We start from the raw sequence: 27,573 nt of genomic DNA, 5'->3' as shown, positions 1-27,573 counted from the left end.
GAGAAAAAAAGAGACATTTTAAACAAAGAAAGGCATGCAGGATAGCAACAAAACTAAAGAACTGCAATAAGACCTACTGGACAATATCAAACGGGCCGGCGTCAGTGAAGTAACTGGACCACACACGCCCATGAAAGACAACGTGCCCCTGCAAAGAAGGCAGGACGGAGAGCACGCCTAACTCTACTACAAGGTGAGGAGAGGGCCCAAAGGGGCTGAAATCATACGGGGGTGGAGGGAGGATACTTACCCCGGTTGGTCAGACTTGAACATAGTCCTCCTGTATTTTCAGGCAGAACCCTCCCCGCAGACCACATCTGGGCAAGGCTGAGAAGCATACCAGTGAGTAACCTGGCTGGGTGGCCTCCCTGTGGATACCAGGTGAGCGTAACAGTGTGGTCATGTAGTTGGGAGTAGTGATTTTGACTCTCACACATTATGATTGGTGGTTCTTTTTCCTCTGCAGTATTTTCCTATGGGTTGGTTGAACGAATCAAGCATTTTCCATTGAGCATACTTAAGGAAAGGAAACATCAGGCCATTGCAGGATTGAGATTGGTAATGATGAATGACAGTACCTTGATATAAGTGATAACATTAAACAGTTACAATCAGTAAAATGGTACATTAAAGAATACACGAGGTAGAGTGTGTGCCTCTAATTTTGAAACTATTGAATAGATTAATTCAAGGGAAACATTCCCCTACGGGTATTGATGACACCTGAAATAAATGGATCCTTCTGTTTAAAATTGTGTAAAGGTGAAGGTGTGATGGGTGCCTCTAGAGTTTTGACATGTCACAAGTTACAGGAACCATGGTATTTAGACCTTTCTTTTTGTTTTGTTTTTGTAGAATGTTGGGAATATGGCTAAATCCTGTGATGTCATACGATGAACATGCCCTGAAGACAGCACCAACAAGGAATGCAATTTGAATTAATTTTGATATCTTTTTCCATAAATCACTGTTGGTTCTAGAAACACATTGGTTGAAGTGTAGGCACATTGTTTTGCCATCTTAAATTAAGGGGGTACCACTACGCAGGGTTCCAGTAGAGACATCAAGTGTCTCTCTGCTAAGGCACAGAAGGGGTTGGGTTAGATGTGCCTCTTTCTTTGTCGTATGAATCACATGTATATGTGTATATGAATGTAAGGATGAACTATGATCATGTTATTGTTTTTAAATATATGTATTGTCAATTGATGTGATTTTTGATAAATATTAAAATATGTATATATTTTTGGATAATCCCTGGTAACTTGCCCTCATTTGTGGTAAAGGGGTATATCTAGAGGCATTTGAGAACTCACCAGTGACAGAAAGGAAGGAAGCTGTTCTGTGGGATATTGTATATTATGTCACGAGTTATGTCATGACATAATGTGGTCTTAGGAGTCAGGTGCAAGTTGGCTGGTATTCTGTAAAGTTTCATGAGCTTGATTTAGGCATCTCAGGTGTTGTAAGTAACACCTGTAAATTGATGGTGTAAGTATAATGCAAGAAGTGTTTCAGGGCATCGTGTATTGCATTACCTACTTGAATGTGTGATGAGCATGTATGGGTGCCTGATAAAAGTGGTGTGCTAGATTGAGATATTTTTGGCCATTTGTGTGGTGAATTCTTTTTTCTGAGTTGATGGGCGAAGTCAGTCCTTACCGGTTTGGCTGTTAGAATGGTGGTTCTGAGTCATAAGACTCTTTAAATAGGGATGTTGTGCCTGGTGTGAATTACCCCTGGGCTAAGTACTTGCCTTAGTAAATTCTCTTTTGTCTTGTGAACTATACTATACTTATTTGTAAAGTCAAATGGTGTCATTTATTCTGATATATGGTGTAGTTATGAAATCTGGCCAAAGCACTTATGTAACTAATTCTTATTTTACAGTTCAAGATGTTTTTTCTTTCAAGACCTCTGTAATGAAATGATTAGGCAATTACGTCATATCAAAACGAAATCAAAGTAATGCTGGTTAAATGCTAATTGTTCCACTAAACATGCTATATACATTCAAAACAAGAACACGTGTTATAAAATTTTAGCATTAGCAGATGACACTGGTGCCATAGAATAACAAGCTATAATGAACTTTTTTTTTTTTGTTTGTTAACCTATTTAAGGTTTTTTACAAATCTGTGCTGTGGTGAACTGTGTTTGTGCTACTTCTAAGAAATTTGACCCAGAACTTACGACACCACTCTCGAATTTCCTTGAAGGTCTCTTGCTGCTGTTGCAGGCGATGAAGTAATGTCACTGGCTTTTGCCAGAGCTACTTCAAGAAATTTAGCTGCCGCTCTGGACCATCTAGTGGAATCGCCTGCAATTAACCGAAACCATATTGTCTCTTCGTCGAGTGTGAACGGGCACGTGATGAGTGGTGTCAAGTAAGTCCTTCTTTCGTGCGCCAATCCAGGACATGAGGTGAGTAGATGACGGACATTTATTTGAAAAAAACTAAAACAGAATATTGAAGAAATTACATAATTAAAGACAACATCATGGTTACCACTTCACAAACTAAAATGAGTACAATTCCTACAAATAACATACCAGATATTATTGATAAACAAGCAGACTGTCTAGTAGGTCCACCCGTGGCATCAACTAGCCCAGTTTAAAATGCCAAAAGTAAAAAGCACTTACCGATTATTGCAACAGTGACTGAGGTATATATAACACCAAAAAGTGAAAAACAATAACACCTTGTGGAATAAATGTATATAGATAACATTTGTATAGATTCTTTTCAAATTACCTTTTCCTCTACAAGTTCAAAACATCAGAAAAGTACTGATAAACAACTAATACTAAATATTAATATGGTTACCCTGCAAGGTGAAGTGGGTCAATTCAAGTTCACACTGGAGAGACGCTCCAAAATCTGAATTAAATGTTGAAGACTACCTTCAAAAACTCTTCTGAATGTCAGTGAATTTAACAGAGAAAATATGAATTTCAACTCATCCCAGAATACTTCCCGTACAAACAGCAATTTAACAATTACAACAAACTCCAAAAACAAAAACATAATAGTTTAATTAATCATAATACCTGAACTTTTATCAGCTATTTTTTATTTTTTTAACCCAATGGAAGCACCACCATAATACCTCCCAAAAGTAATTGCGAGTAAAGATGAGGAAAATAATAATTGAACATATACATATTAAATTGAAATAAAAGATCAACATCCTTGTCACATTTGTACTACCAGTCATTTAAAAACTTAGACCTATTGGCAATGCTGGTTTTCTCTACATTTTAAGCACTTTAAAAGCAGGATGGCTGCTGCTAATGGATAGGCACGTTCTATTTAACAACTTATTTAAATTAAACGAAGGAGAATGAGAAATTAACTGAAGCATTTCTTCACACTGTTCCCAGAGCTGCAACACCTACACAAACACATACTGCCCCAGCACTCCACACACACACACACCCTTCAGCATTGCACTGCACACAGCACCACAGTTCAACAGTGTGTTCACACCACTCTTAGCACTACACACACACACACACACACACACATACACACACACACACACACACACTTCCAGAACTGAAGTGCACATAAGCAACCCAGCAGAGTACTTTACACACAGCACGTGATGCCCCTGACACTGTACTGCAAACACACACCCCTTCCACGGCAATTAACATAAAGAGAGCCCCCACAATAAATACACACCCAAACACTGTCCCTAGCATTTCACTAAACACATACTACCTAAGTACACACCACCTAAAGGACTGAATATATACACCACCCCAGCACCGCAGTGCAACTCTACCATCCCTAGCACTGCACATAATGTCCCCAGCCCTGTACACACACACACACCAATCTCATGTCAACGCCATATACACACATACATCTTCAACCACCACACACACATAGCCCGATGAAATAAGGCTTTGCAGTGCTAACTGGGCAATCCGGAATATGGGCTTCTTATGCCTGATTGCCATCATGCTGTCTGGTTTCACTGCATTCACTAAGAATAATGGAGTGTGGCCTTTCTGCACTAACTGAGCATAATGCTCTGATAAGTGGGCATAAATGCATCTGGCCTTACTGTGCTTAGTGGGAATTATGTAACACGCATTGCTGTCCTAAATACACATAATGAACTCCGGCATCGCAATGCTGACTGAGTGCAATTGTTCATGAACCTTCTTTGCTAACTGGACCAAATAGAAGATGGCGTTGCTTTGTGAAGAGGGCTTTCAGCGTTCTGGCACTGCAGTGCCAACCGGTCATAGAGGAATGCGGCGCATATTCATGATAATAGTTTCAGTGCCTAGGTATTGGGCGGTGATGGGGATTGGACGATAGCAGTTCAATTGCCTGGGGTTATGATGGCACTACAAGGCCATGGTGTGAATATCTAGAATGTATTAAAAGCAAAACTTCAGGATACGCCATTGAAAGTGCTTTTAAATACATTGCTTAGCATTTGATACCAACGGCCATAATACTTTTTTTCATAGTTGGCATTTTAAACTTGTGCACTTTTGGTCAAGATTGACCAATTACATGCCTGCATATAGGTATGTGGGGATACGGGGGTGGGTGGGATTAAAGGGGTTTGGGGTGGGCTAGAGGAGAGAATGGGGGGATCCCCATTTAAAATAGTAAAATGATGTTTATGAAAACTCGTAGAGCCACCAATGACTGGCATATGTTGTGAATACCAGAGCATATCATGTGGCTACCTGACATATGATGGCACTCCCTGTGCGTATGACGGCAGTGGCTGGTGAATTGTGTGAGCACCTGGGGCTATGATGTCGAAGCCAATACATCAGTCAAAACTATATGGCTTTGCCAATTCTTCTTTAAGAAAATGTTGATGCCACAGAATGAGCAGATCACCGAGTCTTCAAACTACCCTACCCAAAACACACTGGGAGATAGGGCCTACCTTTATCAGTCCCTTCTGCATGTTTCTGTTTTATTATGGCTCCACTCTCCCTTGCCCCAGCCTGTTTTTCCTCTTTCTTTCTGATACGCATGTCTTGGACCCTTCCTACTCAGAAAGTATATTACACTGATCCTACTCCTTGCCGGTATCTTTTGCAGGGATTGCTGCCCGGCTTCTCTGCAGATCATGGTGAGAGCTAGGGCAGCAGGTGGAAGGAGGAGTCCCTACCCATGTCCCATTCCAGCAAGCTAGAGGTGAGGGGCTATGGGCACGGGCCCCATCGCCAAAGTACTCAGAGCAGAGCTGCTTTCCTTTCCCATGCCATGTAGTATAAGCGGATGGTTGCAAGCCCAGGCTCAACATGAAGGTGCACTGCGGCATCCTCCTGCGAGAGCATGGGAGGGCTGCCAGTCCACAAAATATGAACAGTTCCAGAGCCGCAGGCTGCCAGTGTATTGTGTTGTAACTAGAGCACTGTGGCAGGGCTCGTGCCAGGTCACATGATTGTGGTCCAAAGTGATCACAGCAAGTGACCTGCAGGGATGGATGTGATCACGTGTAAGTGCCCAATAAAATGGCCGAACGCTCTCCCATAGTTACTCATCCACTAATGGAGTCTGTGTGTTGTGTGTGTACGTCTTGATTAGCTCTGGGCCGCATCCGGTAACGCATTGGAGCTTGCACAGCCCAGTACACCAACAGAGAAGTGCCACAACACTGAGGCAGTTCCTCCTACTGCCCCTAAAGTCCCTTCCCAGGGGAAGTGCAGCAAGACCCTACCGCTGACCAACCTTACTGTGGAGGAAATACTTTGTCAACACTGAGTGAGCAGACACTCCTCCATCCTCATGCGAAGGAACACAGCCCACTGAACCCATGCAGCCCCCTGAGAAGAAGCCCAAAAACCTTAAGCAATAAAAACTGACAGAAGCACTGCAGCACATCAGCTAGGCGCTGCACTTTCCAGACTCCGATCCAACAGGCCAAGAAGAAGACAACCTGTTTGTGGTATATGTTACTGAAGACCCACAGAGAGTTCCTATTCACAGTGCACTGCAGTCACTTCACCTTAAGCATTGGAAGAAGATTGCTGAGATGGTCTTTCCCCCATTTTATAGTGAGATGATACCCTCTAATGGGATTTGAGACTGAATTTCCTCCATTGCCTTTAGCCCAATCTGATGAAGCCAAAGTGATTCCTTTTCCACATCAAACCTCTCAATCAGAACCAGACCTTATGCAGCCTACATCACTTAATCCCTTGTCAGACACTTTAGCCAGGTTTTTCTGCAGACTCAAGAGGGTCCAACTGGTCTGCTGTCCAGCACGGAACTTCAGTCAAAGTTGTTATCAGATGTGAAGTTTGATGGGTTGGGTTACTTGGCTATGTCTGCTGGGTTATCCTTTGCAATCCGTAGACATCTGTGGATGCGATCCTGGAAGATGAGTGCATCCCAGAAAGTGCTCCTCCTATTACGTGTCTTGGGCTTCAGGTTATTTGGCCAACAAATGGAGGAGCCCATGAAGTGGTCTGCAGAGGACCATAGCATCATCATTCACTTGCGTCCTACTCCTCGAAGGACATTTGTCAGGAGGCTGAGAGCTTCCATAAGTACACAGGGCAGGCATCCCATTTGAGGTAGGGTGCGTTGCGGGGGCAGGTGGGGTTCACAAAAGACAGAGCCTGGTCAACACAGTCTCTCCCTCAACATCTAAGCCCCTCAGAAGTCCTATCTATAAGGAACCTGAAGATCCGGCCAAAGTAGGGGGGCACCTGCACACATTCTCGAAGGCACACTGATGATCCACCGAGGTGATTGGTAGGCCTCTATTGATTTGAGGGATGCTTATCTATATGTGCCAGTCCAGGGAGCAGATCACAAGTACCTACGCTTTCTTTACCGAAGTCAACACTTCCAGTTCACGGTTATGCAATTTGTGGTCTCATCCTCTCCTAGGGTGTCCACAAAGATCGTAGCCCCAGTCCTAGGTTAATTACATATGTTCGGTATTAGTGTGTTCCCCTACTTGGACGTCTGGCTAACTTCCGCTCTTCTTTCTTTATAGCCGCCCTCGATGTGGTGATGGTGTGCACAAATCTCGAGTGGTTTGGGTTTCGCCTCAAATGGAAGAAGTGCCAGCATTTCCCATCGCAGAAACTATGTTGCATTAGATCCTATTTCAATTTATTTATTTATTTATTTATTACATTTATATAGCGCGCAGACAGCCCGGGGGCATTGTGGCACTGTTACTTGTAAGGAAAACTTAGTTACAATGGGTACAGGTTATGCCTTGGGTTAACAGTGAGGCAGTGACCTGTGATCAGATATAGGTGGTGTCATACCACGTAATGCATCATACATGAACATTCATGAAGGCTAGGCATATGTTTGTTAGGTGAACAGGGTCGTTTTCAAGGCTTTCCGAAAGGCGGCCAGTGAGGGTTCAGAGCGCAAGGAGCTAGGGAGGGTGTTCCAGTGTACGGCAGCGAGGTACGGGAAGCTAGAGCGCCCTGCTCTGGCTCTTTTTACCCTGGGTACTGAGAGCATGCTGGCATAGGGTGACCTGGTGGGTCTTGCGGAGGAGACCGGGAGGATCCTCTGGGAAAGGTACATTGGGGCGACGAGATGGACGCATTTGTGGGTGATGCTTAGAGCTTTGAATAAGATCCTTTCCTTTATGGGGAGCCAGTGGGATGCTTTTCTGGCAGCGGTGATGTGCTCTCTCTTGGCAATGCCTTGTGCAGCACGCAGGGCATTGTTCTGTATTACTTGGAGCTTTTCAAGGTTTTTGTTGGAGGTCCCTAGGAAGAGACTATTGCAATAATCAAGCTGTGAGCCAGTAATGGCCCTGGCTATGTTAGTGCATGTTTCTTTTGACAGATAAGGTCTGATTGCGTTAAGGAGTTTTGCATGGTAAGCAGCAGAGGAGGCAATGGCGTTTACTTGTCTGGTCATGGATAGGTCGGAGTCTAAGTAGACGCCTAGTGTTTTTACTGTGTCTAGTACTGGGATCCTGATTGAGTCAATAGTGAAGTGACTAAACTTTGCGTCGAGTTTTTTGATGGTGTCAGGGGAGCCTACGAGTAGGAGCTCAGTTTTGTCAGAGTTAAGGCAGAGGCCGTTGATAGCCATCCACATTTGGATTGTGTTGTAGATGTTGTTAAGGGTGGCAGAGTCCGTGTCATAGTCTCCTGTCAGGGTGAGAAGGATCTGTGTATCGTCGGCGTACTTGGTATAAGAGATGCCCATGGCGTCAAGGATGAGGAAGAGGGGGCGGGTGAAGATGTTATAGAGGGTGGGGGAGAGGCAGGAGCCTTGGGGGACCCCACATAGCATGATGGAGGGTGATGCCGTGGCTAGGTCAGAGAAGACCTGCATGGTCCTGTCTTGGAGGAAGGAGGTGATCCATGTGGTGGCTTCTTGAGAGAAGTTGGCTGTGGAGGAGAGGTGGTGGTAGAGGATGTCGTGGGATACAAGATCAAAGGCTGCCGACAGGTCCAGGAGAAGGAGCAAGACAAGTTTGCCTTGGTCCCTTGCGTCGTCCATTTGGTTTTTAAGGTCGAGTAGGGCAGTCTCTGTCCCGTGTCTGGGGCGAAAGCCGGATTGTCTCAGTCCAAGGAGGTTCTGTTCTTCAAGGAATTGCTGGACCTGCAGGTAGGCTGCTTTGTCTAGGATCTTGAGGAGGAAAGGGACAGTGGTGATGGGGCGGTACCTCAGGCGGTACCCAAAAGAAGGGGTGGGTGTTGCTCCAGACACAGCTTCAGCGCTTACTGGATATAGACTTTCCATCTGCTCAGGAATGGTTGGGAGTGCACGGGAGGAGTCGGAGGCAACTATGGTGGTCCCATAGGCACGTCTCCCATCTTCTAGATCATTGGCCTCCCTTCACTCTGAAATAAGAAATTCATATCCTGTGGTGATCTGCTGTAAGGGACATGCTTCAGTGGTGCCTAGCAAACTGGGAGTCTGAACAAGCATAGGGGTGGTGGTCCTGCGGAGAGGCAGCACATTCTCCAAAAGTGCGTGTGCTAAAGGAGGTACAGAGGGCCCTCTTATCATTCACCCCCCAGCTAAAACACCAAGCAATATTAGTATGCATTGACAATCAAGTCACACAGAGTATGCCTAAATTGGCGGGGGATTGGGGGACATAAGGTGCAAGGCATTAGCACAAATAGCTTCTGCGACCTGACAATGGGAAGAAGCCAAACTAGATAGTCTCTCAGCAGCTTATCTTCTTGGGAGCGTGTTGGGGCAGACATCCATTTTTTAAATTCTTTTGTCTAACTTGGAGGCCCCTCCACTCTTTGCTAGATTCCTTGGTACCCCAAAGGTGCCCATATTTTCCCAGAGGAGATATCCCTTTCTGGAAATGATGTGGCTAGCCTGGTTTTGGCTTTTCGCTCTTATAAAATGGTTCCGCATAGTGGAATCGATTTTGCATGGCTGGGTCCCTTTTGACCCCCTCTTCTATTCACCACATTTGAAGTGTGTTTGTTTGCCACAAAGACTGGGGGGTAATATGACTATTCCTTGTCCCCAGTGCTCCAGATAGGATTTTGAAGTGGGAGTATGTTGCTCCCAATTATTAAGTTGGGAGAAAAACAGTAAGTCTAATTCCTAATGGGAGTATTTTTATAAGTGAGTAAAAATGTTTTGATTGTAAAAACAGAAATGTTTTGTGATAAATATTTCTTTGCACCTAGTTATTCATGTACATACAAAGATACATGTTTAACTCTTCGACCAGACAGTAATAATAGTAGTTTCTTCCTGCGGCACTATGTGTACTACTGGTCCAAACACATCCATGCAGCTATGTGTGAAAGCAGGAGAAATGGCACCATATGGGTTGATTTTCTACCTATTGTTGGGATCATTTTTACTCCCTATTTTCCTTTTTGTGAGATTTTGCCTATTTTTAGGGAGTAAAAGGGGATGATAAACCCCTTATCCATAAGGCTGCTTGTCCCTCTTTGTGTGTGTAAGAGGAAGTTGCCATCTTGGGCCACTGGTTGCCTGTATTCCAGTACTAGGGTCTGGACTCACCCTGAAACCAGTTCTGATCGACATATACAAAGGCCTGTCTGGAATAGTGTGTCTTCAATGCTTTGTGTGGGAGACCTTTCCAGAATGTATGGTTGTGCTCGGAGGGATTACTTGACATTGGCAGACCACCCCCAGCTTGAATGATTCCTGGTGTGTTTGAGTGTTGTGTTCACTCACTACCTCTCGAGGGGGATGAAAGCAGACAAACGTATTTATTCACCTACACTCATAGAAGACTGGTGTTCGAGGAAGGACCAAAACTCTGCACCAGCATCATTTCATGCTTCGAAGTATCAGAAGGTAAACCTCTGTTTCTCCAGATGGCCAGAAGGAACCCTCTGCAGCGCTTCTTTCCCCTGATCTGGTGGAGACAATTATTATTTATTTATTTATTTTATTTATTTGCAATTGTTTACAACACACCTTTACAAAATCGAAATAAAAAAAACAAATCAATTCATCCTTCCCAAAATGCAAACATATTGAGCAAATTATTGTTAAACGTTTCAAACAGTGATTACATAAAAAATAAAAAAATGATCGAGATCCCCTTAGTACAGAAAAAGATGAAATTTAGAACATACACAATTATACAATAATTCATCATTAAAAACATACTATCATTTATTTTTTTAAAAACCTTTGAGAGCAAATGTTGTTAAAAGAACAACATAATCTTTACAAGAAAAACAATAAAAAATCCTGCCGGTAAAAAAAATAAAAATGAACACACACAGAGTTATACAATAGTTCCTCACCAAAAACAATCAATTAAATGATAAGAATTTCCATTCAGTAATTCATCAGAGAAGATTCACAAGCACCATCCAGAGTAAGTCGATAAAACTTCAAGAAACATTCCTCAATACAGTATAAAAGCAAAGGGGGATAAGCACAAAACTACCATCATGGTAGTACAAGTGGTATTACAAGAGAAGACTTCAGCAGTATGCGCCTAGATACCTAAGTTTTTGGTGCGCTATACAAATAAATAAACTAAACTAATTTAACAGACATGATTTGTTAGATTCAGGGCTTTAAGAAAACCTGCCACTGCCAAGCCCCCCCTGACAGAGTTGATATTTACACATCTGTTCCATATGGAATCGCAGTTAATCAACCACCAATAACTAGCTTGTCTCGTTGCATTGAAGAAATACTTCCACCTTATTGAATTTAAAGCTGCCCAGTCCAAAACCAGATGTCGGGCGGTCTCAAGCTGGTCTGATTTATAGAGTCTGCAATAAGTATCCATAGATGACAGCCTTCCCCTCCTTACCAAAATCTTCTTAGTCAAAAGAAGGTTCCATCTTAATGGCAACAAAGTATTACGATAAAATTTGTTTGGAAACTGCAGCTGAATCATTGTTGGGGCACCCTGCCTTCTATGGTCCAGTACCAGATTGTGCAACAAAGGGTATGAGCGAAGAGAGTCCGTAGTACAGACCCAATCATAATCAAAAAGGGCTTTCTTCACTCTCATTGGGTTGGATAACAAAGACGCACAATCCATCGACAAATTATACAAGATCCAAAGGGCTCTCTCCTCAAACTGAGAAAGGTAATTTGTTCTGTTCTTCAACCCCAATAATTGCTTTCCCGAGTAAATCATATAGAGATGCCGGGATTGGATCAATTAGTTTGGAAAATAGTGCAAGTACATTCCATTCCACACGTGCCCTCATTGAAACCAACCCCAACCAGAATCTAATAGCTGCAAGTGGTATTGCATTAGGTATACTCAACGTTTTGTGCCACATTTTTGCCTCAATGCCATCTAAAGCCTTAAGGATTGCGCAATCCACCAACTCCAGACCATAGATCAATTTTGGAACGATCTTACCTTCATAAAATGCAATGGCAGGTTTTTAAAGAGAAACGTCCATACTTCCTATCAATTTTAACAGCCCGGGTAGATAGGAAATTCTCTTTATTTAAGAGGGACTCTCTAACATTTCTAGCCCTTGGCTGCACACTAATTTGGAAACCTAAATAGACAAGTGTGTCCACCATTCCAATCACTTTATGTTCCAAAGACCAGACCCTTCCTTTCCTTTTTTTACCCTGTGAAATGGTTAAGACTTTGGTCTTGCTAGGATTAACTGTAAAACCATTATCAATAGCGAACGCAGAGAATGTGGTCAATAGATGCTTTTTTAGCCAGTCCATGAGTTATCAAATAATAAGAAATCGTCTGCGTAAGCTAACCATCTCACAGTCAATGAACAAATAGTTGGTGGAATCAGGCTCGCCCCCGTCAAGAAGTTTACAACATCTGATACGTACAGATTAAAGTGACAGGGAGCCAGGTTACAACCTTGTCTCAGGCCCCAAACACTGGTGGAGACAATTGGATCACAGATCCTGCTTGAAAGCCTCATCTCCAAGAAGCTCCTGACCATGCCTGCAACACCAGACTCAGAGGTGGGTACTCTATCACTGCCAGGACTCCACAGATTCTCTGTGTTTAACTGACCAGAGAATCTTTTACAAAGGGCACGAGGCAAGCACCCTGATTCCATCCCCTTTGGTTGGAAACCTCCAAGGGCCTGCCTTGCATCCGATCCTGCAGCTACACCACTGAAATCTCCTCCGAGTCCTGCTTCTTTGGTTGCATCCTCTCAGTTATGACTTCTTTAACCTTTGTTCAATATGTGTTCTTCCTTTGGGCCTCATCAAGTCAACCCCATCCTCAGATGCTGAATCCGATGCCCTAGGACAACATGGGAACTCTGCATCAACGACTACCACTGACCACAGCCGACTCACCTTTCCGCTCCTCTTAATCTGACACACAACCTGGGAATCACCACTTCAATAACTGTCCTTCCCAAGGGCCTTGGGGCGTCACTCCTGCACTGATGTATTGTCACTTGAACCGTCAGTTGTCTCCGAACAACACGCACAGCATCCACCTCTGAATACCTCCAAATGTCTGAGCAGAACTGCTTTTTCATTTCAAAGATAATGCTCTCTTGATTCTTTGGTGCTGTTGGATAGTCTTTTCTTCATGCATTTCTTCATCCCTGGCCCTCTTCTTCACTCCCAAAGGTGTTCTGTGGGACTCACTCCACCGGAACTCCAGGAATTGCACATTGGGGCACCTTTGCACCTTTGCGTCCTTTGCGTTGGAACTAAATCAAAAAATATGCAATATATTTTACAATTCATGTGAGAAACATAGTTGAAAAGTACATACATTGGCAACACAGTATGAATCCAAATTCAGTGATAAATCATTCAACCTCACACACATTACATCCAGACACACCATATACACCCAATCCCCTCAACAACATACTGCACATATGGACTAACTAAAACAAACAGGGTCTTGTGTAAGGAATCACAACCACAGTTTCCTAACTAAGCCAAATAACACATTAATATTAATACATGTAGCCAAGGAGAGAACCTAATGAATAAACTGTTACAGGTATTTTCCGGCTACTTACATAGCGCCGACCGGTGTCAACATGATCAATTCAATTACAAACACCTTCATCAGGGGAAAAAGACTAAGAAAGCACATATTGGGAGTGTATAAGTTGAAAAACTGAAACCAAGATGCGTTGTAGTAAAACAAAGTTATTAAAGCCATACTTACACATCAAGTGAGGTCATACAATTCAAAAGACCATATGAATGATCAGGAGACCTGCATTAATTAGGGATCCTGAACTAAAGTGGTGTCATAAAACACATGTGCACTCATCGATGGAACACCCGCTGGGCAAAATAAATTGAAGGAGGCAGGACGCTAGCCCAAATCAACAAAAAAGCGAGTTGAATGATTTATCAATGATTTTTTATTTATACAGTGTTGCCGTTGCATGTACCTTTGTACTATGTTTCTCACATGAATTGTAAAATAAATTGCATATTTTTGGAATTAGTATTCTATTGTTGGATTGCATTTTTTGTTCCAGATTGATATTTAAGCTTACTTTTTACTGTACCTATTGACCACCCCACTGTGCCTACTGCGAGGTGGCCCTTCGCTGCTCTGTCATGACTGCTTCTCAAAGAGCATGGTGAGCTCAAAACATACACCTTACAGCCCTGACCACAGGGCTTAAAGACAAATCTTCTCAACAGACGTCAGCAGAATATTTGGTTCCTCAGTCTCTCTCTGTTCCATGCCCCCAGTCTATGCTTTGGGTGTCCCGTAGTTCACCACTTTGCCTCCAATCAGTGCCAACGGGTACCAGTAGTTATGTCTCTGCATCCATCTCAGGAAAGCATGAAGAGGGGATGCACACTCCGTGCAATGGCTCAAGAAATAGCTTTATGTCTTTCCCCAATTCCATTGACTCCAAGGTTCCTCAAGAGAGTACACTCCAAGAGAGCACATCTTCTGGCAGTAGCTCCCCATTTGCCTTGGGGGCCATGGCATCCCCTCCTCCTCCAGTTGCAGACGATGACCCGTGGCATTTACCCTGCAACCCACTTCTCTCATGTTCCAGTTCTTCCTGGTCCACCATACAGAATGTTCACATAGTGTCATGGCTCTTGAGAGGATAGTTATAACGCCTTTGGTGCTCACAGCGGGTGGTCCTCTGTATATAAGCTTCCAGAAAGCTGGCTGCTCTTTTCACCTACCAGCAGAACTAAACGAATAATTCCACGTGGTGTGAAGATAGAGCCTGTCTTCCATGGGAGATGGAACTGTGCTGGATCTTGGATTTCTTCCAGGATACGTTCTGGCTCCACACTTCAATGTCAGTAGGCACCCATCTGGGCTTTCTCGACATCCTGGTCGGTTGTCCCAGATGTAGAGGCTCTGGTGGCAAAACTCTTCAAAAAGGCTTTGAATTGAGGCATCCAGTGACCAGGTTTATGGGACCCCCTCAGACCTACCGCTCGTTCTCTGGGGATTGTATGAGGTGTTGTTTGAGCCATTGAAAAATTGCTCTAAAGTTCCTCTATATGAAGGTGGACCTCTTGGCAGTGATAACTTCCGGAGATGGGTTGTGAATTTAGGGGTACTGCTCGGTCGCAAGGCCTAAATCCAGATGTTTTCCAATAGGTTAGTCCTCCATTTACCAGCCTCCTTTAGACCCACGGTGGTGTCTTCTTTCCATGAAACCTAGCAGAATCCCAGATTTCAGAGTCTCACTAGTAGACATTGTGATAGTACTCTGCACTTTCGTTATAGCTGGATCACGCTCTGTCCTTCTATCTGATGGATTCCTGATTTTTTGGTATATCCAAGCCGGGCACACGCCCCCCCTCCTGAGCATAGAGAAATTGGATGAAACTTGTGATATCCACCACACTTGCCTCTGTGGATGTACCGTTGCCCTCTCCGATCCCCAGTTGCTCTACTCATGGTCGCGGCTTCCTTGGCAGACTTCAGGGGAGTTTCCATGCGGGAGATTTGTCAGGCAGTGACCTCATTTACTAAGTCATGACCTATTGGTGAAGGAAAGGCATTCGGGTGACTTTGGGGCAGCAGTGTCCTCGTCCATAAATTACTGAAAGACTCTGAATAAATCACTTTGGAAGCAGGTTTATGGGCTGCTGCCTGGTTTTTACCCGACCTTGGGTGAAGCTTGGCACACCCTAGTGTGCACATGGACTGTAACGTAGAAGGTGGACAAGAGGGTATGAACTCTATCTCTGAGTGTGTTTTGGGAAGGGTAGTTTGGAGACTTTGTCTGGGGAGGGAGGCATCTTCCATGTAAGGACTGTGACGAGGAAGACAGGACTTGGTGCAATGAAGATTACTGATACGCATTCAGGACATTAGGGGAAATCCACAGGCTTCAAATTGCTACCTATATGAGGCAATATCTATCACAATGTCCAGCTGTTTAACCTGTAATAGTGGATGGTGCGGGGCTATCACTGTATGGACCGTGTTAATACTTGCTAACAGAGCACCAGCGGGGGATTTTAATATGAATTATAATTCATCACAGCAGGGGCAGGCATAAGCAAACAAAACACACCCAGAGGTCAAAGTGAGGGAAAACTAATGGGAACTCACTTCCACTACTTTTTATTTTTTCACCTCAATAGTTCTACTACGCTTTGCAACCATTTGTACAGTTCCACAGCTGTTCTTTTGACGGTCTAAGCATGCTTCTCCATTTTACTTCATGGGGTCTTAAAAGCTGATCTCGTGACTTCGGCTCCTGATAAACTGACAGGCAGGGAATGCGTGAAACCTTATTATGTGCGTGTTGGTGCCTTGTGCGACCTCCGTACGGACCTTAGCTTCAGCCTGCTCTGCTGAAAGGGGCACGTTCCCTGTGAGGTGTTCTGTACAAATGGAGCAGTGTATGTCCCTCAGATTACACATGTATGTTCCTCTTCTCAAAACCCGTGGCAGAACCTTGATGACCAAAAACAAATCGCTCATTCATGGCTCAATGTATGTCTTTCTTTGTTATTAATGTAAACTCCTTCCATTTTCTTTGAAACTCAACTTTTCTTTGAACAAAAGGTGAGCACCTGTATTGATAACATAAACACAACTGCTGCTGGACAGGTGAGGGTCATTAACATTCAATTCAGCAGGACCTCTCCTAGCCTAAACAGATGAAAAGTGGCAGATTTCACAAAAGTATTGTCAGGGACGTCATTTCACGAAAATGCCAGGGGTAGCAGAAGAGACATCACACGACCCTTGACCCAATGACATCACAAGAAGTGATGTCATTTGACCCTGCCCCGAAGTGATATCGCGGGTAGCGATGGAACACGACATTTCACCCGTTGACAAAACAGGAAGTGGCATCGTATAGCATTGTACACTACGAAAAATATAGTTATGATATCACTTTGTGATGTACATTTCATACAAGAATGGATCGCCATATGTATTGTGTTCAGATCAGTGTGTATAGGCCCATATTACCAAATTACTGTGATTGCAAGCAGACGGTCCATGACCAAATGATAATGATGTGTTATTATATAGCACTACGCCTAAGCGCTTTATTTAGAAATAATATACACCCAATATCACCCAACCTGTGTTGGCACTCATTTATCGACCTCAGACGGATGAAAGGCTGAGTGAGGCGTTTAAGAACAAACTAAATCAGTGACTCACCCCCTGAAGTGTGCCTGAAATAAACATTTAATTAGCCTAGCAGCTATTGTACAGAATTCCAGAAAGACACATTATTTGGTATTGCTATACTTTCTTATGTAGGGTCAGTGCTGAAAGTGTTAGACTTGTGGCCCTCATGTTCTTATTTTTCTTCTTTTTTCAAGGGGCCTGAACAAGAAAGCCAGCCACTCCAGAAGTAAAGAGCCACAGGCCAGGAGCTTGCATTACAAAAAAAAAAGGGGGGGGCGGCTGCAACAAGGGTGGGTGGCCTAAATGATGGGTGTGGCCGGAAATGTCCACGATGTGGCACAGTACAAAAAAGAGGCTTCCCTCGCTGTTTTTTTTTGTTATTGTCCAGTGCTGAGGTTTTAAACCTGAGCCCTGTTTCATTCAATATCCTGCTTGACACAGACTTTTGTGTCAAGCAGTCTATTGAACGATAGAAACGTATTAAAGACTATCCAAAGTGGCACAGATGGCTTGTCATTGGCAGGGCTTGTGTTTGAATCCCCATCACGGGACAGTAAAAAAAGAAAACATTTCCACGCTTTACTTTTACCGTCCACTGCTGGGGATTCAAACCCCTACCCTCCTGCTGACATGCCAGCATTGCATTGCGCTGTGCTGTAGCACAGGTACTGAACTGTTTTCCTTTCAATCAATAGGCTGCTTGACACATAGCCTGTTATGGGCTTCATGTGGCAAGCAGTCTTTAATTAAACAAAAGATACCCAGCAACTACGAAATGGCACTGTACTATTTCCCAGGCCCTAGAATATTTTTTGTTTATTTTGAAACATGAAGCCGTCACATCAAGCAGTCTATTGAATAAAACAAAAGAGGTCCCAGCAACTCTGAAATAGCACTGTGGCTGTGACACAGGCAGTCTCTTGGTTCTAATATGCAGACTGTGGTCGTTTGTTGCTGGTGGGGAGGGATCCCTGGCAGGGCCCTGGCTTGACCGAAGTTTTGGGAGACTGCCAGGGATCGCCCCGGCTAGCCCAGGCCCATTTAAAGCACCCCCCCCCACCCCACCGCCCTAAATTTCGCTTTTTTGGGAAACACAGAGGTCCAGGGGAGTTGCTAGGTCTGGAAAAGACCCGGGGCTATGCTGATGTCGGAACTGTTGGGACTGGGGGCTAGCTAGTCTTTTGGCTGTAGCTCCTGAGATTCTATCCGGGGCTACAACCAAAAGATCAGGGGCTATAGCCCCTTTAGCCCCCCCCTAGCAGCGCCCCTCCAGAGGTCACTGCATTTCTAATGCTCTTGCCACTTGAACTGCTAGGATTTGAAACGGTGTGGGACTGATGTACTGGAGTTTATAAAACTATCATCTCAGGGCTGTCAACCAAGACGAATCCAAGCAGTCATACTCCCTCATCTACTTCTAAAATTTGGAGGAGGAAAACTTGCCAAAGCCCACACAGCAGTTAAATAAATCACCCCTCCCCATCAAGAAAACTAAATGAAAAGCAAGCCAGTAGGACAACCTCCGTCCTAGCCCTGGCATCCCAGTCTTACCCCAGGGCTACAGTTCTACTACTTTTTAGTTTTGTCTATTAAGGGGTGCTTAAGAGATGTCTATAAACTGAAACTATTGCAGTAGAGTACAGCTAGTGCGGTGGTGACATGTAAGGAGGGGCACAACGATTGCGGGTGTTGTTTGGTTGTTTAGCCTCCTGTTGACTGCCCATGACCATCCTAATCCCCGTGACCATGACTGCCAAATATCTTCCCCCTTTGGTTTAAAATACATCCTCCTGGGATCTCTTGGAGCTAGCTTGATCAAGCAGAAATGCTAAACTTTAGCAAGCCAGTGTTAATCCAAAGCAGTCTGCTGAGAGTAAATGGCCTATTGGCAGCTGTAAATGTGCTGCGGGTGCAATAAAAATGTCTTGTTACTTTCACTGAAGTCGTGTTCAAAACAAGCATTGACAAAGCCAACGATTTAGCTTGTGCAGGGGTATTAGATAGACATTTGCCAGGATCTGCTATCATATGCCTTGGGAATCATACAATTTGTCATCGGTTGCCAATCTTCTGGCTAGGGGCAAATGCCTAACCCATGCCTACACAAAAGCCCAAACTGTTTGTTTTGTTACACTTCTACCGCTGAAGTCCAGAACACCACATAACAAGTTATCTCTGGCATATGTTTGACGCCAGCATATCTCAGACATATTCATTAACCTGCCTGGCGCGCCTCGCGGGTAAACAGTGACCCGGAAGCTGGCGACGTTCTGAAGGGAAGGGGCCGGCAGAAGGTATGCTTCCCAGGAGATAAGATAAGGGACTGCTCTTTGCTATAAACACTTCTGCCGACTGGCCCTGAGCATCATTTGCTCGATTAGTGCAAAGCCTGCGACTACTTCAGCGCGAACATGAAAGTCACAGCAGCTGCTCTTGCTGTTTTCTGCCTCGCTGCCTTCTTCGGTGAGTTGCAGTTGTGTGTTGTTTGAATTTGTTTGCGGATAGAAGGACATGCTAAGGACCCGAGGGAAAGGTGGCGGCTGCGACCCTTGGCATGGTGGGGAACGCGCCGTGAACACCAGGGCCGGCCTCGATACAGGAGCGAGTCAGGGCGGGATCCTTGACCTTACACCTCTGGTTTTGAAATGCGTGGAATGTTTTCCTCCCATGAACTTTTTGAATCAAATGGTGACAACATTTTTGTTACCACATTTTCCTGCGAATAAAGAACGCGTGACCACCGCATGCCATCCCACCCCACATCCCCCACCTTTCTAAATACCTAAACCCAGCCTCTCATGTACATTTTACGGTAAAATACTTGCGAGTAAATGGGCTTCGAGCAAACTGGCCTGCGAGGATATGGGATAGTTCCATAATCCGTGCATTTTGCAGCTCGGTTTTCCAAAGAAATCGAGCAAAACGGCGGGCGAATGCACCGCGGGACGCGGCATGGCAGGCGCCACCCCTTAGTGGGGGTTGCTGGGCCAGAGACTCCCCCCTCCCGTGCCTGGTCTTCCTGGCGGCCCACGGGGGCACGGGAGGAGGGGCTAACTCATGACCACGGGGGGGGGGAGTGGGCGGAGGGGGAGGGGGCCGCCCCGGAAGTGGCTGGGGTACCTGGGATTGGTTGGGGGGGGGCTGGGGGGAGCAGGAACCCGGGGGGTGGGGGGAGACCCTACAAAAGGGTAGGATCGTCTCACGAACGATCTCTTCCCCCGGTTTCCTGCCCCCGCCACGTGTGGTCCACGAAGAAGCATTAAGTCATGTGGTCGGAAATAATTCCCAGAATGGAATGGAGGGGGGCGGCATGACACGGGGCGATAGAGGAATCAAGGCGGAAGACCAACGGGAGGATGGGGGGATTTTTGAAAAGCAGGGGAATGGTCTGGGTAATGCACCCTTTGCTAACATTAAAGGTACCCGGGTACTTTGAATCCGACAGAACACACCTTTCGGATGTGGGGACAGCACTGATGTGCTTGGAATGGATAGAAGCGCTAAGGAAGGTGGGTTGCACCTAAGGGTTGGCCAAGGTGGAGGCACGGGTAATGAGGTGGGGAGGGGCATGGGGGGACGGTGGGGTTGAGCAGGAGATTAACAGGGGAGGGTAGGAGATGCGGGAAGGAAAGAATGGGGGAACTCTCTGCCGCCGGCAGCCCGCAGAGAGTCTTGCAGGAGTTACATTGCGATCCCTGTAGCAAAGCGCTGTCAGGCCCATAGGGGAATGCACAGCCAACAGATTAGATCTTACGGTGCCCCAGGAGTACTAGACTCAGGGGAGGCCCTGGGAAAAAGGGGAGGGAGATAGGGGTCTTGGAAACCATTCCAAACCCAAAGGAGAGGGGCGGGGGGGGATCAAAAGAACGAAGCTCAAAAATACAACAAAGGTATACAAGGGGAAGCCCTCCGGGGGGGGGAGGAATTTGGGGATGAGGGTCTCGAGTAGAGGCTGTGCTAGAGAAGAAGGTGGGACTGTGAGTCAAAATAGTATGGGACACTAGTACATATGGACATCGCAGGACGATGACTTTTTAGGCAGGGAGAAAGTGGTGGGTCGGCACCGGAGGTCGGGGCCGGCCCGGTGTATGTATGAGATGCATTGGGACACTGTCGGTGGTGTCTGTATAGGAATTTGCCAGTCGCACGGCGCCAAGGGGCGACCTGCGGTAGATAGAAGGGGACCTTGGGGACGCAGAGAGGGGAGGGGGCGGGCAGAGCTGCATTTGGGTCAATGGACCAAAGTTAAGAGGAGAACTAAACGATATTGATGGGGGCAAGTGGAATTCAACGACAGATGAACACGGGGTAGAGAGAAGATAGACAGGGCCGGGGTACCCCGGAGGCGTCCGCACAACGCCGACGGAGAGGGGGGGGGCGACCCTAGGTAACCTCACACGGAGTAGAAGAACCTGTGGTGTGGTGAATTACGGATCGTATGTAAGATAACTCCAAGACTTTATGCAAAATAAAGCTGCTGTGGCATTAACACTTCCAATCGTACAATTTGTCTCTGCCTATTATTGCTTGCTCAGGGAATGTGGAGGAGGGAAGGCCGGCATGGGAGAAAGGGTGGGGGGGAGCGGGGGGGGCAGGGGGGAGGTGCCGGCCTACACAACAGCTGGACTAAGGGTTGATTGGGTGGTGGGGGTGCAGTGGGGGGGAGGTGAATGGCGTTAGGATGCCCCCGCTACGGCGGGCGAATGCGCCGCGGGACGCGGCATGGCAGGCGCCGTCCCTTAGTGGGGGTTGCCGGGCCAGAGACTCCCCCCCTCCCGTGTCTGGTCTTCCTGGCGGCCCACGGGGGCACGGGAGGAGGGGCTAACTCATGACCACGGGGGGGGTGGGCGGAGGGGGAGGGGGCCGCCCCGGAAGTGGCTGGGGTACCTGGGATTGGTAGGGGGAGGGCTGGGGGGAGCAGGAAGCCGGGGGGGGGAAGACCCTACAAAAGGGTAGGATCGTCTCACGAACGATCTCTTCCCCCGGTTTCCTGCCCCCGCCACGTGTGGTCCACGAAGAAGCATTTTCCCACCCGCCCTCCCTTTATGAAGAAATTTGTTGTAATGAATTTTGCTTCCTTTTCAGGTCGCCCGGCGGAGTTACATTGCGATCCCTGTAGCAAAGCGCTGTCAGGCCCATAGGGGAATGCACAGCCAACAGATTAGATCTTACGGTGCCCCAGGAGTACTAGACTCAGGGGAGGCCCTGGGAAAAAGGGGAGGGAGATAGGGGTCTTGGAAACCATTCCAAACCCAAAGGAGAGGGGCGGGGGGGGATCAAAAGAACGAAGCTCAAAAATACAACAAAGGTATACAAGGGGAAGCCCTCCGGGGGGGAAGGAATTTGGGGATGAGGGTCTCGAGTAGAGGCTGTGCTAGAGAAGAAGGTGGGACTGTGAGTCAAAGTAGTATGGGACACTAGTACATATGGACATCGCAGGACGATGACTTTTTAGGCAGGGAGAAAGTGGTGGGTTGGCACAGGAGGTCGGGCCTGCCCGGTGTATGTATGAGATGCATTGGGACACTGTCGGTGGTGTCTGTATAGGAATTTGCCAGTCGCACGGCGCCAAGGGGCGACCTGCGGTAGATAGAAGGGGACCTTGGGGACGCAGAGAGGGGAGGGGGCGGGCAGAGCTGCATTTGGGTCAATGGACCAAAGTTAAGAGGAGAACTAAACGATATTGATGGGGGCAAGTGGAATTCAATGACAGATGAACACGGGGTAGAGAGAAGATAGACAGGGCCGGGGTACCCCGGAGGCGTCCGCACGACGCCGACGGAGAGGGGGGGGGGCGACCCTAGGTAACCTCACACGGAGTAGAAGAACCTGTGGTGTGGTGAATTACGGATCGTATGTAAGATAACTCCAAGACTTTATGCAAAATAAAGCTGCTGTGGCATTAACACTTCCAATCGTACAATTTGTCTCTGCCTATTATTGCTTGCTCAGGGAATGTGGAGGAGGGAAGGCCGGCATGAGAGAAAGGGTTGGGGGGTGAGCGGGGGGAGGGGCAGGGGGAGGTGCCGGCCTACACGACAGCTGGACTAAGGGTTGATTGGGTGGTGGGGGTGCAGTGGGGGGGAGGTGAATGGCGTTAGGATGCCCCCGCTAAGGCATGGGGGTAGTGATTGTAGTTGCAGTGGTAAAATATTCTGTATTTGTGAATGTCACCAGGGGCGGCGACGAGTACGAAGGTGCGCCCACTGCGCACCCCCCTCCCGCTCCCCCAGGAAAGCCCATCTGCGTGGAAGTCCCTATACTTACAATGTGACTTTTTTGTTGTTAACCCCCCGAGCACCCCCCCTCCCCCAACCCCCAATCATCAGCCACCTCTACAACCCAAAGCCCCCACTGGGAAAACCAAAACGTCTACGCCCCTGAATGCCACGTGTTTTGTTAGTGAGAGTTTAGTAACTCCGCCTTAATTACACCTGGAAAGATGAGGGGGAGGCCCCATTACCTCTGTGAGTGCAACAGTCTCTCTCTCCAGGGCACTTCGAAGTCGTCCCTGATAAATGTCTTCGTGAAGCAGCCCATAGAATGTGCAAAGAGTTCTGAAGAGAACCTCACAACATATCCCTTTACACGTGGACACAGCAGAACATCAGGTATGTGCCCGTCAGAAAACGGGGTGCCCCATGGCAGCACTGGGTTCACCGCAAAATACGTATGCTATGGGGAAAGCAGTGTTTATCTGATACAATGTGCCAAGGAAAAGCCCGCCCCTGCTATACAGCGATGGTGGCCGTACACATCCCTGCCTCGCGGGGACACCCGCAGAATATGGCTGCCCACTTAGACAGCTGGCACAGAGGGCAGGAGCCATTTGAACGCCTCCCCCAACCCCCCACCTGTGTTCAGAGCACAGCGGGGCATCATAGCAGCTGGCACAGAGATGGTAGCCTACCTATGCATAAACCCTCAATCAGACTGACCCAAAACGAGCAGACAACACCATTCACAGCATGAAGCTCTCTGGAGAAGCCAGTCACTCTGATCACCTAGCAAGCTCACCGCTGCACTCCACAACCTCTTGCTATGGCTATAGGGAGGATAGCTCAGGGGCAACGTGCTCGCCTTGGAAGCAAGACGACACGGAACGAAACCTCTGGGTATTAAGTGCATTATAAATAACCATCATATCATATTCCGGTACTCGCCTCACACACAGGTCTGCCAGCGCACCCCAATTCTCAGCCAGAACACGCCCTGGTGTTCGATTGCGGGGCATGCATGGCTCCCCCCAGCCCCCAAACTGCATCAGCTCCTGTTCTAGTAGGAGCCTAATACACTGCACTGTCCGTGCACCCCAACCCTATATTGCACCCACAGTTGTTTCTAGGGGCCGGGAACAGGTAGAAGAGAGGCGCGCTGTTAAATCTCCCACCTGGGGGAGGAGTGAGTATTTCAATAGTGGTCGGACCCAGGCAGGAGACAACAGCCCGCCCTGTCCAGATCCATGACCCCCCCACCCCCATGATGCAGCCAATGGCGTGATGCATTGCTCACTACCTTTTCAAGAATGCTCGCACCTCCCACATTAGCATCTCTTTGAGAAACGAAGCATTCTTAAGCTGCCACACAGCATGACAGGGTGAACATTGCTCCATAACACCCAAACACCAGCACGCTGGACTAAACAGTTTTTGTTTTTTGCGGGCTTAATCAAAAAGGCCAGAGACTGCCTGAAGGAAGAGGAGGTTTTGTGGGCAGGGTGGAAGACTGTGGTAAATGGCCAAAGGAAGGCTTCATAAATAAGGAAGGGCGATATTGTCCTTCATGAATGGTCTTGTAGAAGGTGACTAGGCACATTGTCTTGCTTGGGGTATAGTTTAAGGCAATCACATGAGTGAATCCATGTCCTCTGAACACCAGTGGGTTCGCTTATGAAAACAATTATTTTCTGGTATGCTAATAAGTTAAAGCAAACAAGACTGCAACTCCCAGAATCCATGTGTCTGTTACATGACAGCCCTGGACTGGCAAACACGTGTTCAGGTGACATGTGTATACTGTTTTCTGGGAGGCAAAAACAAAAGGTTTGAGTAACTGAGGTGGGGGGGACATATTGTTACCCATTTTGTTTGTTGCTGCCCTCAAAGTTTTATCAAAGGGGCCAAAAGTTGATAGAATTGAAGGTTTGGAGGATAAGGGGACAGCTTCCTTTGTTTGGTGCAGTATATGCCCAGGAGCAATTTCTCACGTGTGTGTATGTGTGTGTGTGTTATTTACTGTGAACACATTGGGCCACATTGGGCCTCATTATAAGCATGGCGGTCCGGGAACTGGCATGCCAGTACTGTAGTTCCCGGACCGCCATACTACGAGCAGTGCTTGCGGGCGCCTGTCAGCCTGCCAGGTCTGGCGTGGCGGGCAGAGCGGCACCCACGAGCGCAGCATGTCGGGTACACCGCCTGACAGGTACCAGCACCCAACCATGCAGGAATTACAGGGTCTGGCAATGTCGGGATTACTCAGTAATTCCTCATTGACGGTGCCGAAAAAAATGCAACTCCGGAGGCAGCTGTGCCTGTTTTACAGGCGCGGCTACCGCCAGGGTTATGATGAGGCTCATTGTATGTGCAAAGGTAGAAAGCAAGCATTAACAATTTGAGATGTGTATTTTTAAAATGCTTTCTTTGTTGCTACTGCAAAATCACGTGTACCCTCCTGATTTGCCCGCCGTTGCAATCGCATGTCCAGGTTACCGGCACTTGATGGGTTTTGCCAGGATATGTTAACACGCAACCTACTCTTTCTATTGAGAGGGGCAGTTTTGGAAGAACAGGTAATTCAGCATCAATAGACGCGTTTGCAGCAGCAACATCTAGGAGAGGCCCCTTCACTTAGACAATGTACATAAGCACGGCATCCTGAAAATGAATTTTGTTATTTGTTAATTTTAAGTCTACTTATTCGTTTTGAGTACAAGTCAATGAAAGGTTATTTCAAATGCAATGATCTAATGATTTTGAGAGGGAGTGCGGGGAGGAGTAGAGGAGCAATGTGGGGGGTGCGCATATTTCGGTGTGGCCCCAATATTGTCTAGAAACTACCCTGGTTGCCCCACCTCTTGCTAATCCATGAAGGGGCCCAGATACTGATTTCGCAGAGCACCTCTTTCCCTTCCTGCTGCTGCCCCCCATTTTATTAAAATACTTGAGCCACAGTTAGTTCAGCCAGTGTATCCTTAGCTGCAGTCCCCCCTCCCGCCCCCTGTTATCCCAACAGTGGGGGCTCAAAGACAGCTCTTGATGTGCTGCAAGCATCCGATGCTGCTTAGTACTGGCCAATGCACTGTAACTTATTTGGAGCAACCCCCCCCCCCCCCACACCTCTGCCCCACCCACCCTTCAATGGATGCGCCTTTTTCTTTTATCCAAACCTGTCCCACTTAGGTCACAAACACAGATCTCAGCAGAAGCCACATTGTTTTTAAAGTCTACATTAAAAAAGAATCTAATTAACGCCTTCCTAAAATGAACAACTCTAATAAGAGGCTTGGTCGAGGAGCAAGGAGTGTTTGTGGGGAAAAGAAAAAAGCTGTGTAAGGCGCTTAAGTAGTGAGCGCGCACAGCGCGCACAATCAGAGTCTGTGCCTTTTGAGTTATGGGTCTAGACATATGAATGAAGGACATGCAGTTTATCCTAGACCTAAAGAAAGGTTCACATTCCAAAAGCATTTGACCCGTAGGGAGCCGTGCAACAATGGCGCTGAGGAGCCTGGTCTCTCTCGCAGTCACTTGAGATGGCATCCTCATGGTGATAACGGGAACATGGCGGCGTTTCCATGGCTACCCTTGTCCCCCTGTGCAGTGGCGCCCCCAGAAATGTTTCATAGGGGTGGCCTGATGAGGCCAGAGGAAATCTTGGGGTGGCACACAGGGTGCAACACATGGGGGATCCAGCCTCAACATTTTGGCGGGGCTGGATGGCAGTTTTGAAAACTGTTAGTAAGACAGGACATTAAACCTATTGCGCTAGTGATTTCCCCCCAAAGCCACCCATCCTACTACCCCCTCCCCAAGCCCAGGAGGCTGCGTAGATACCACGCCTTCCTCTGGCCCATTAGATCCATCTTTCACCCCAACTCACCATAGGTGTAGCCATTATTCTGTAACAAGTGGAGCCTGAAGCTAATTTAGGATGGTTTACATTAAGAAGAGTCTGCGGAAGGAAGGGCACTTGTTTTGCCCCCAGCCAAATGCATAGGAGTGACAGAGAGTAGTGAGGGAGGGCGAACCAATCAAGGGCGGTTTGTCACCTTGAGAAAAGGTTTTAAATAATGGATTAAAATAGTGTATTTTACAGTACACTTTCTGTGATAATTTAGGTAAAAAGCCGCACAAATTATAATCAGTTTTGTAGGGTAAGACATAAAAAGTACACTAGATGCTAAGCCACCAACAATACGTAGGAGCATTTTTATTTTGTCCGCTATATGCCAGTACTCTGAAAGTGTAAAAAAACATTTTCATATTGATTGTGCTCACACATGTTCATTCTGGTACACCTATATATGCCACTATTCACGCATAGGAAAATACTCATGTTT

At 46.7% G+C, this 27,573-nt stretch overlaps 1 protein-coding gene across 2 annotated transcripts in view; it reads left to right on the top strand.

Annotated features, from left to right (window-relative positions):
• Window positions 1-27,573, top strand: part of LOC138515503 (PI-actitoxin-Avd5a-like) — a 218,879-nt gene that overhangs the window by 149,115 nt on the left and 42,191 nt on the right. Inside the window, exon 2 of one of the 2 annotated variants that reach the window (XM_069630312.1) lies at window positions 2,220-2,387. In XM_069630312.1, the coding sequence (XP_069486413.1) occupies window positions 2,220-2,387 (168 nt within the window). Of the gene's footprint in view, window positions 1-2,219; window positions 2,388-19,289; window positions 19,479-27,573 lie in introns of those variants that run through there. The other variant, XM_069630313.1, reaches the window with a different exon arrangement.

This window comes from Ambystoma mexicanum, chromosome 6q (genome assembly GCF_040938575.1).
Source record: "Ambystoma mexicanum isolate Mex_15411 chromosome 6q, UKY_AmexF1_1, whole genome shotgun sequence".
NCBI classification, from domain to species: Eukaryota; Metazoa; Chordata; class Amphibia; order Caudata; family Ambystomatidae; genus Ambystoma; species Ambystoma mexicanum.
The sequence above is the reverse complement of the archived record's forward strand: the minus strand, read 5'-3'. Positions and strand labels throughout refer to the sequence as shown.